General features: G+C 60.0%; 2 protein-coding genes across 2 annotated transcripts; both read left to right on the plus strand.

Moving 5' to 3' along the window:
* Positions 1 to 737: 737 nt before the first annotated feature.
* LOC119097510 (sodium/hydrogen exchanger 9-like) lies at positions 738 to 3,287 on the plus strand (the record flags this gene model as incomplete). The annotated part of the gene is made up of 4 exons (XM_037220542.1): positions 738 to 956; positions 1,740 to 1,851; positions 2,799 to 2,887; positions 3,276 to 3,287. Coding segments are annotated over 4 exons (432 nt in total), but the record flags the coding sequence as incomplete, so codon positions are not given.
* Positions 3,288 to 3,334: 47 nt separating this feature from the next.
* On the plus strand, positions 3,335 to 10,830 carry LOC119097092 (sodium/hydrogen exchanger 6). Its single transcript, XM_037220136.1, has 5 exons — positions 3,335 to 3,370; positions 3,873 to 3,896; positions 5,193 to 5,384; positions 5,964 to 6,068; positions 10,501 to 10,830. Exons 2-5 carry the CDS (start codon positions 3,885 to 3,887, stop codon positions 10,624 to 10,626), a joined length of 435 nt encoding a protein of 144 aa, XP_037076031.1. The 5' UTR covers positions 3,335 to 3,370; positions 3,873 to 3,884; the 3' UTR covers positions 10,627 to 10,830.
* The last annotated feature ends 136 nt before the right edge of the window (positions 10,831 to 10,966 follow it).

A 10,966-nucleotide genomic window follows, 5' to 3' on the forward strand; every position in this document is an offset into this window, starting at 1 on the left:
CCATCAATTACTCCGTATATTTTCAGCATCTTGTTAGGTAGAAGCATTCTACGCCATGTGCAGAGTTGGGGCAACCTAAGCCCAATGTTTTTGTACTCGCGAGCTGGCGCCCCATTTGGCACGGCGTGTGGAGGCCCCACGAGCCGCAACGTCTGAGGTAGGGGCGTGGGAGTGTACACGGTGTGAAGCTCCGCGCCCCGGCCGTCAAACCGCGCGGCCGCCAGCTGCGCGCGCCCCCGCCGCCAAGGCTACTGCACCTGTGACGCGCCGTGAGCGTGGCATATGGGACCTGCACAGGTGCGGTCTAAAACAACACCACGGCCTGTGTACTTTATTACACCTCGAGGTGTATTAACACTGACGTGTTCAGTCTGGTGAAGACGAGGGTGGGGGGGGGGGGGGGGGGGGCGAGGCAGGACTGGTGAGCTGACTATGACGAAAGGTGCAGCTGTGTATGCTTTTGATGGCTTTTTTAGCTTGAATATTGCGATGCACATTAATATAGTGTGGTTTACAGGCTCAATATGTTGCTCAGTAGCTCGGGCTTAAAAGCGTTAGCCGCTGAAAGAGGGCCCTGCGTGCTTTGATATGCGTCGCTCTGCGTGCCGGAGGACCCGGTGTGGGTAAGCGGCCGGGCGCCGGATCCCAGGTCCTCCGGCCGGCGTCTGACGTCATCTGTCACGCCACTCGTGGCCCGAGCTGCGAGGCGGCGCAGTGACTTGTAACGTCACCTGTGACGTCACCTGCCGGCAGGTATTGTGGCCGTGCTGTTCTGCGGCATCTGCCAGGCCCACTACACGTACAACAACCTCTCGGATGAGGCGCGCGTCAGGACCAAGGACTTCTTCGAGATGATCAACTTCCTGGCGGAGAACTTCATCTTCAGCTATATCGGAGTCTCGCTCTTCACATTCCCCAAACATCAGTGGGATTTCGCCTTCATCAGCTGCGCCTTTGTATCCTTTGACGGGCTACGAGAAGAGCGGCGTGGAAGGGGTACAGTAGCAGCACGCTGTTTGCTTTCTTTTTTGTGTGCGGTGTTTGTCGTGTGTGAAATTTCATTGATTGATTTATGATCGAGACTTTGAGGCGCGCCACGACCAAGGTCATTTTGTACCCGAAAGCTCCGGGTGGGACCTGATCCGACATGATCGTGTTAAGTTGCACGTTTCGGTCGTTGCGATTCGCTGGGCTCGTCTTCCACTCGGTCTAGTTTGAGGTGTCGGGGATTGTCGAGTGTCGGGTCACTCTGCCCGCACTTGGCGTGCATGGCTGCTGGTCGATTCTCTCGGTCGCAGCCGCTGTGGCGCAGCCTTCAGGACAGTCACGACGCAGGATTAGCGGCGGGGCCTCATGTTCAGGTGGAAGGGGCTTCAGGACCACCTCCCCCGCCAACTCTGCTTCAGCCGCCCTCAACTTGGAGAGGAAAGCGGTGGGTGGAGACTTGACCACAGGTGGAGACCAGAGTGAGAATCCGTGGAGAACTTGGACTTTGCGTGAAAATGTGGGCAGCTCACAGTCCACTGGGCTGTGTCCACTCAGCGCCGGGTGAACGCCGGCTGCTGTCGCGGCGGGCCGGTGTCGGGTGAGCGCCGGCTGCTGACCGGCGTCGGGTCAGCGCCGGGTGAGCGCCGGCTGCTGCCGCGGCGGGCAGACGGAGCCGCGGCCCCGCCTGCCGCGCCGGCCGCGGCTCCGCGGGCTCTGTAGCCGGTTAGTGTCCTTGACGGCGCCGTGTGCAGGTGTCGCTCTTCATCGGGCGTCTGCTGAACGTGTACCCGCTGTCCTGGCTGCTCAACCTGAAGCGTAGGCCGGTCATCCCGCTCAACTTCCAGCACATGATGTTCCTCTCCGGTGAGTGGCTATGGCGCGGTGTCTCTCTGCCACTGATGGTCTGGAACCCCGGCCGGGGAGACTTTCAGCTGCCCTGGATGGTAGGAGCCCAGAGCAGACGCCTTGAAGTGCCAGCACATTTGAAAGTTTGGCGCGGACGCCCAGTGTGTTAAATTGCAGGATTTGGGATGAAAGTAACGCATTTTACGGCGACTTCGGACTCTCAGTTTTAAATTCGTGTGATTGTCATCCCCATTCATGGACGGGTTAGTTTACCGCTGATTTTGGTCTCCTTCAGGGCTTTGACGAAGGCATGTCAGTCCCCTTGTCATCTCCTGTCGAGGCAATTTTGATGAGCTGCTGACGACGAGGTGGCATGCATGATTTGTGCCTATGGTCTTGTCCATAATGATGGGGCTCCCACAAATATGTCGCCCAGGAGGCGTTTCCGTTTGATCGCCGAGAAAGAATCAGCCGGCACGCGGTCCATATATGCCGTTGTGCGGCCTGTTCTGTTACATCAGATCCGCGTCAGGAGGGGCGCGTTCCTCATGTGTGAGCTGTTTATGGACGGGTGCCCTCCACGCTCATTCGAACATTTGCGGCTTGGTATGCCAGCCCGCGTGACGTTTGCAAGGCGCTGAAGCCGCTCGCGCGGGGCGGAATCCCTCAGAGCGCCCGGCATTCGGAAATGGCCTCCAGGAGGTTCGAGACGCAACCGTATGTAAACACAAATGCATGCTGCACCCATATCTACCAAAGCGGTCTGGCCCGCCGTGCGGGCCGGTGCCATTTTACGCGCTTGCGTCACGGGCATGCCACCTCTGGGCGCTCCGTCGTAGTTCGTCTTCAGGGCTCTTCTGATCTGACCTCGTTGGGTTTGGCCGTGGTCACGTAGGGGACTGCGTTGGGTGCCCATAGCGTGCGCGCTGGCGATCCCGGAACAACTTACTCTGTGGGTCTGTCAGACCATCCTCACGCCACCTCCATCATCGTGGCCGTGACCGTCATCTACGGCGGCCTCACTACCCAGCTGCTGCTCTGGCTGGGCATAACCGTGAGTCCTGCTGCTGGGGGAGCTGACGCGGTCAAGGCAGCCGTGCCGTTGGCTTCGTTGGCTTTTGTGGCGGAACAGAGTTTTGACAGAACAGAGTGGTGTGTGTTTTACACTTACAGGCTAAAGCGAGGCTTTGTTTGCCGGTCGGGTGCAGGCTGTTGCCATCACGCTCCGAAACGGTGAAATAGCATGTCGAAACAAGCGTTTGGCAGTCACTTTTAACGCCACCTGTTACCAATTCTCAGAAGCGTTGGCATGCCGAATCCTCACAAATCGTCTCGCGAAGGAAAACTCGTGAAAGGCGTGGGGCTCGGTCACGTCGAATGGCACCGCCATCGGCGGCCTTTCGGGATGTGTCGGGGGCCCGCCGTGAATGTCTCGCCAGCAGGGCGGCGGCTGACCTGACGTGACCTGGCCGGCAGTGTGGGCGGCGAGGAGGACGACGAGACGACCGGGCTGAACCAGCTGCAGCGCTGCCGCCCGGTGAGTGTGGGGTGCAGCCCGGTTGTGCCGCCGGGGCAGGGGCAGCCAGCGTCGCCCGTCCGGACCTGTGTGTATCGCTTCACTCGGCCTGTGGCGCTGCTGACTGCTTGGGGATGCCCGAGGACGGCGGTTTGACGTGTGGCTCGTACAAATCACACCAGCTGTGTCAAATGGCTGTCCTCAAATGCCCACTCACTCAAGTGCGAGTCTTGGTTCCGCGTATTAATTGAAACTGTGCAAAGTTTTAAAACTTTCTCTCACTAAGACACGGGTCCGCCGTCCTCGGGTGCATTTTTATCAGCAGCTAACGGCTCAGTATTTTGTTTAGTTTGCTTATGCGTGGCTGATCTGCTTACAATGGGATGCGTTTCGTTCTTTTTGTAAGCTTGCCGTCGTTCGTGGACCGTGCGTATGAGTGAGTGCGCGTGCGGCGGGGTATGGTTTGTGACGTCGAGTGGCACGCCGTGCATTCAACTTTGACTCCTTGTTTTGCATGTTGCAGGTATATAGCGCGATGGAAGGAAGGGTAAGACTCTGCACCTTGCTTGGCGCAATGCATGGCCGGAACACCGTGCGTTTTAGACGCTTGTCTCCTGTTGTTGTTCGCCAGCCGTGCAGGGCTGCACAAGACCAGCCATGTGACGTCTGCTCCCTGTCCCTCCACCCAGAGCTGGCTCAAAGTCGGATCGTGACGTGTGCTCCAGTGTTTGGGATGTAGCGGCCTGTACACTTTAATTCTACTAGTCTTCCGCTGCACGGTGTCGTTTATTTCGTGGCGTAGCCATTCAGCCTTCTGGTTTTCGCGTGGACTGCGCGTTGAAAACCTTTGGGTGCAAATGACTTTGCCATTAAGCAGTAATGTACCCCAGTCTAGTGACTCGGGTTCACTCGTGCCGCGTGCCGGAACGTTTTCGGTGAACGATTATGAGGTACGGGGCAGTTTCATCTTTTGGCCCGTGTATTTCGAGACAAGCTGTTCCGCGAATGGTTGATCGTTCTCCGATCAGACGTTGTGTTGATACCTTTGTCTGAAGTAACTGGTTTCCGTCCGTTGAGAGGGTCTCCGTAACTGAGTGCCACTCGGCGGTAGGCTATGCGCGCGCCGGAATTGAGACACCGTGTCGCTTTTGATGTGGCCTTTGTCTAACTTATGGCCATGTGCAGATTTGTGTCGAGATACGCGGTCCGTGACCACGGACACCCGGCGCAGGACCCGTACACTGTGTACCGGCCTGCGAGAGGCTGCCGGCCGTGAGGGGCTGCCGGCCGTGAGAGGCTGGCTCTTAGAGGCAGCCGACCGTAGAGGCCGGCCGTGAGAGGTAGCCGACCGTGAGAGGCGGCCCTGGGAGGCAGCCGGCCTTGAGAGACCGGCTTCGAGAGGCAGCCGGCCAGGAGAGGCTGCCGGCCGTGAGAGGCCGGCCGCGAGAGGCAGCCGGCCGCGAGAGGCAACCGGCCGTGAGAGGCAGCCGGCCGTGAGAGGCTGCCGGCCGTGAAAGGCCGGCCAGGAGAGGCAGCCGGCCGCGAGAGGCAGCCGGCCGTGAGGGGTTTCCGGCCGAGACAGACAGCCGGCCGTGACAGACAGCCGGCCGTGAGAGGCAGCCGGCCGTGAGAGGCAGCCTTGAGTGGCAGTTGGCTGTGAGAGGCCGGCCGTGAGAGGCAGCCGGCCGTGAGAGGCAGCCGTGAGACGCTGCCAGCCTTGAGAGGCAGCCGTCCGTTAGAGGCAGCCGGCCATGAGAGGGTGCTAGCGGCTGTGCGCTCTATGGTGTCCCATCCGGCCGATCAGCCGGCGCCGCACCGACGCCATCCGTACCTTGTCCGCCAGCGCGGCCAGCAGAACGAGACGGGCGCCAGAGACAACCCGGAGAAGGCGCTGCTGGTGCGGCTGTGGTCGGACTTCGACACCAGCTTCATGAAGCCGCTGCTGACGCACTCGCGGCCCACCCTGCTGGAAACGATGCCGCTTTGCTGCCACCCGTTAGCCCGCCTGCTAACCAGCACACAGCAGTTGACGCAGGTAATGATGACCAGCAGCTGACGCTGGTAACAACGCTCGGCGCCCAGCAGCTAACATTGGTAACAATGCAAAGGATGTACAAGCTGACACAGATAACAACATGCAACAGCAGACAAGTAGACCAACATCCAATACTCAACATTTGACATTGGTAACAACACACAGCATACATTACTTTGTGCAGGCAACAGCGCGTGGCAACTGGCCCTGGAAATGACAATCAGCACTTATCAGCTTATGCTGGTAATGACATGCCACACCCAACAGCCGACACAGGTGCCACCAACCAGCCCTCAGCGGCTGACACAGTGACAACGCTTTACACCCAATAGCTGGAACGTAGTGGGATGCATCACCGCCGACTCATATTAGCAGCCAATCATGCCCAGCATTGCCCATCAGCTGACAGGAAAATAACTTGACCTGACGCTCCGCCCCTGCTCTCCTGACGGCCCGCCCCCTGCCATCTTGAAGCTCCGTCCCTGCCCTCCTGACGGCCCGCCTCCGCTCTCCTGACGGTCCGCCCCCTGCCATCGGGAAGCTTCTCCTGCCCTTCTGACGCTCCGCCCGCGGTGGCAGGACACGAGCAACAAGTACGAGGAAGACGGCGAGCTGTGCCTGGAGGCGGACGAGGCCAGCTTCCAGCACGGCGACAACGGCTCGGTGCACTCGAGCGGTCACCAGGTCAGGCAGCCGCGACGGACGCCAGGGCTCGTTGGGGCCTCGGGCGGGCCCGGGCCCGCTCTGGGGTCAGGGCACGCTTCCGATGGGTCTGGTTGAACCAGTAATGGCTGGGGCAATCAAGTCAAGGCTGGTACGTCGGGTTCACTTTGGCGGGGGCCGGGTTTGTGGGGCTACAGCTGGGTCCAGACGAGGGTTGCTGCCTTCCCTGGAAACAAGACGGGGCCGCTGTTGACCCGGCTGCGGGCCAGTAGGTGTGGAACGCTCCTGCGCGCTCCCTGACGGCCGCCTCGAGCTGCGGGTGGGTCGCGGACCCCCGGACAGCCGCGCCCTTCCGAGCTCACGACGATCGGCGCCGGTGCTCGCTCCCGCACGCGTTCTCATCCATGCTGTCACAGGCAGAGCGTGTATGTTGTCAATGGCCTCGCCTTCCGCCGGACTGGGGCCTCGCTCCGGAGTGCGATGGTCCCTCGGTTTTATATTCGGGGTAATCCTGTTGTTGCTTTCCTCTCATTGTCGGCAAATTCTTCTCTGTGTGCACTAACTTCGGTGGCGGCGTGGCTCGTCTCATTTTTCTCCTGTGGTTTGATTGTATAGCCATGAAGGCTGAAACATTTGGCGCTGATGCACGCTTAGCGGTCAGATATGCATGAAGGCCTCGTTAGGTAGACCGCAGTTATGACCAACCTTGGCGCGTACACGTGACTAGGTGTCGTCTGAGATCGACAGAGATAGGACAGGTTAGCTCCTAGGTTACGTACGTTCTTAGTCGCACCCCACCGGTCCGTTGTGATTGTAGCACCGTCGCAGTGTTGTCGCCCCATCGCAGCGTAGTCGCACCTCCCGTGTCTCACCAGTTAGCACCAGTGTACGTCGAGTGTCGATGATCTCCAGACACGCCCCCGGCTCTGTCCAGGGGCTGTCTTGTCCCAGTCATGGCGCCTTCAGGTGAGGGGGGGGGGGGATGGTCTCGTGTGCGCCGCTAGCGGTCCCATGCCTCGGCGCGATTGCCGTTACTCTGTCCAGGGGTTGTCTTGTCCCAGTCATGGCGCCTTCAGGTGAGGGGGGGGGGGGGGGGTCTCGTGTGCGCCGCTAGCGGTCCCATGCCTCGGCGCAATTGCCGTTACTCTGGCCGGGGGCTGGCCGGGCCTCCGTGACATCCTGCCGTGGATTCCCTGGCGTTGCAGTCTCCGTGATGGGCTCCCGCCTGACCTGAGCTGGCGTCTGAGTCAGCACTTGGCTGTGATGTTCGCCTCTCGTGTGTCCGTGTGAGCCTCAGAGGCGTGTCGTCTTTACCAGTTGTGTGGTGTCCCTCACGGGAGCTACACTCCGTGATCCCCTCGTGGGAGCGGTATACACTTTGAGTCAACCCGTCCGGTGGCTGTGCGTGTAATGTGGCTACATGACTGGCAGCACTTAAACGTGATGCTGCGTTTCGCTGAACGTGTCCGATTGTCCGTGGCCGTGGTCGTGTTTGGACTATACACGCTCTGATGCGTTCTAAGCGTGCTCACCGTGTCTGTCTGCACCTGTAGTGGGGGTACACGCTGCTCCCCATCTCTGAGTTGCGCCAGGCGCGCGCGCGACACCTGCTCTCCTGAGCCGTGAGTGGGCGCCGGCCGCGCAGCTGACCGCGGACGGGAGAGCCTGCTGCACGCCCGGGGGATATAGGCACTCTGGCGGCTGTGTTGGGCTGGGGACCGCCGACTGCGGTGGATCGGTGGACGAGGGCCGGGCTTGACCGGCGGCAGCCCCGGCCGGCGGAGGCCCCGGTCGATGGAGAGCCCGGCCGGTGGAGGCCCCGGCCGGTGGAGGGCCCGGCCGGTGGAGGCCTCTGCTGTCTGCCGCCGAGGGTGATTGCGGAGGTATCGTGCACGGCAGATCGGCAGAGGTGACGGTTGTGGTCGGCTGCTTCTTGGTCTGGTGGTGACGGTCGTGGCGGTAGGCGGTTGGGGACGGTCGGGTTGCACGTTTCATGCGGCATGGTAATGGCGTTCCGGGAGGGACCGCCTGATGCTAGCTTCATTGGGATGGACGTGGGCAGCATAAGATTTACTGGCCCCCGTCGGCCAGTAACTTGAAAACTTGTCGATGCAGTCTTGACCGATTTCACCAACCATTTAGTGTGGTCGGACTGGGCGTGTATTCAGTGACGTTTCGACGGTGGTAGGGCCAGTTCCTGTCGCCATCCCCCCCCCCCCCCCCCCTGTGATGGACGACCGCTCAAAAGCAACCGCCACACACTTGCTGTGCAGAAGCCCCGCATCGCACCCGTTGTTCGGCGTGGCCACGTTACTGACACCCTGTCTGTTCCCTGCGCATGCGCGATGACCCAAAGCAGTCATCCGGTCCGGACGTGGACGCCATAGATCTGACACCCGCTGCCAGCCACATGTGGTAGGACGGCGGCTGGCCTGCACGGCCGATCTGTGTGTGTGTTTGTGTGCGTGTGCGTGTGTGTGTGCGTGTGTGTGTGCGTGTGCGTGTGTGTTTGTTTGTGTGTGTATGACCACCATTCTGCGCGAGATTTTCCACACGGACTGGGACTACCTGTGGACACTGTGCTTGCCTCTCTCGCAATGATTGGCGTCGGGTCGTGGGGCCCCGCACGTCCGGGGCATAGTGCACTGGGATGATGAGAGGACCCCGGAAGCAAGCGTGCGACCGTTGTCAGAACTGGCCCGCTGTTCGTGCCTCAACGGCTCTAGGTGCCAGATGAGACACGTGGGCGACGCCGGACACTGGCTGCGCCGCTCGTGAGACACGCCCTGTCCAACGCTCGCAACACGCCTTGCGTCTCGTCCTTGAGACACTGCTCACCGCATGCTTCTGGGGATTGGGTCAGTTTGGCCGGTGGCCAGTCTGCGCCCTCTGCTTGCGTTGGTGTGGGTCTGGCTTGCCACTCTCTTGTCTCTAATGCGCTTCAATCTCATCTCTGACTGCCTGTGCGTGCGGCCCACTCCTCGCTTTTTCCGAGTTGTTTGTCTGCAGGGAGCTTGTATCGATACTGTACGAGGTTACAAACGACTAACTAGCTCACGCTCATCGCTGAGCGTCATCATGAACTCACCATAGTGCTCGCCTTAATCTCGTCTATACGAATGGAAACTTGTGACTTGGACGTTTTTTCGAGACAGGCGTTGCATTCAAAACATAAGCTACGTATGCGTGATTTCTTGCAGCCCGGGAACGCTCTTGTATGAGCGTACGCGCAGTCTGTCGTGTTCCGTTGCGCTTAGCCAGGTGGCAAGCTGTTTGTCATGTTTTTGCTCTCATGTGTGGGAATATGACGTCATATCGTGTGCGATATGGTTTGAATTTTTAGGTCGTTGCAGACCGTGCAGCATTTTGCACCGCAAAGCTCTTTCCATTGAGTCTGTAAGTCAAACATCGTGCGCGCCTAACCTTTAGCTCTCTATTATTCAGGCAGGCGTGCCTTCGTTGACTCTAAAGGCCAAACAACGCTGAGATCTGAGGTTATGACCAGACTTGTGCTTCGCCAGGTCTTACCCCGCATCAGCTTGGTTTCGTATGCAGGCCTTGGCAGTGTCGGTATTGGACCTCAGGCCATGCTATTATAGGCCAGTTATAGCCTTTACTCGAGACAATCCAGCTTCTAAAGCGGTGTTGGCAGTTTGCATATATTCTCACCTGTTCTGACCACTGGGTTTATTTTTTCGCCTTGTGTTGATCACGCGGAGGGGACGACTCAAGTGAAAGAGCCGCACTGAACTCCAGTCGGCTTTCAACAGCTAAGGACGGCGGCGGCTTTGTCTTTTGGGCGTTGGCAATCTTGGGGAAAGGATTGCGTAGTCAAATCAACCTATTTTGGTTCTTATTGCGCATGATTGACGCGTCTGAACATGATGGGACATGAAGACGTAGTCTCGTATCTGAAGACAAGAGAATTCAGTTTTGTGTGCTTGGATACGTAAGACTTAACCGAAGATTTACAATAGAAATCATATCACAAAAGGTTATGCTATTACAAAAAGCTACGGTCCCTATCATGACATCCGCACAGAATATTGGACTTAGGTGATTCTTCTGTGACGGCGGCTTCGCCTCCCTTGTAAGTGACGCCACCGTCGCTCAACTTTCTGTACGGTTACACGAATGGTGAAACAGCACTGTTCTGCTGCCATTAATTTTGTCCCCGTCTGGCGGTCTGGCTACCGCTCGCTGTATTGTGACCTGGCCACCGGTTCATGGCTGTGATGATAACCCTACTCCTGCCCCCTGTCTGGCGACCTGACTCCTGTCCCCCGTCAAGTGCCGAGGTTCCCGTGCCGTGCCTGGCGCCGCAGTGGTCGTCTCGTGTGTGTCCTGTGCGCCGCGTGCCGCCCGTCCGATGTCGCTTGGCGCCGCCCTGCTCGCTCCGGTGGCGCCGTCCAGAGCGTGCCGTCGGGTGACCCCAGTGGCCGGCTGCACGCAGATGGCCGCCGTCTCTGACGACGGCGACCTGGGTACCGGCTCGACGGCGGGCTACCAGCGGACGCCGGCGCCCCCCGTCTCCACGCGCGTCCACCTGCAAGGGCACGGGCGCGGCGACAGCTTGTAGGGGCGGCCGCCGCCCGAGCTCGGCCACGCTATGTCGGAGGCCGCTGTGATGTCCGCCACGAGGGCGCCGCCGCCGCCGCCGCCGCCGCCGCCGGCTCTGCTGCGATTTTACAGGGCTCAGCTGCTTCGAGATTATCGGGGCGGTGCTGTCGTGGCGCTTCTCTGCTGCGAGGAGAAGCGAGGCGCAGGTCCATTCCTCTGCTGCGGTGGCAAGGGCGGGTGGGGCGGGCGGGGCGGGGCGGGGCGGGGCGGGGCGGGGCGGGGCGGACCGGGCCGGGCCGGGCCTTTGCCCGGCGAGACACATTCCGAGACAGCATAAGAGACGTCGGAGGCAGCGCAGA

Source organism: Pollicipes pollicipes, unplaced genomic scaffold (genome assembly GCF_011947565.3).
Source record: "Pollicipes pollicipes isolate AB1234 unplaced genomic scaffold, Ppol_2.1 Scaffold_4295;HRSCAF=5057_pilon_pilon_pilon, whole genome shotgun sequence".
Classification (NCBI taxonomy): Eukaryota; Metazoa; Arthropoda; class Thecostraca; order Pollicipedomorpha; family Pollicipedidae; genus Pollicipes; species Pollicipes pollicipes.

Excerpts from the sequence above, each read along its gene's own strand:
- LOC119097092 (XM_037220136.1), top strand. Across the intron at positions 5,385-5,963 it reads GCACACAGCAGTTGACGCAG|GACACGAGCAACAAGTACGA; the intron begins GTAATGATGACC and ends CCGCGGTGGCAG. Across the intron at positions 6,069-10,500 it reads TGCACTCGAGCGGTCACCAG|ATGGCCGCCGTCTCTGACGA; the intron begins GTCAGGCAGCCG and ends GGCTGCACGCAG.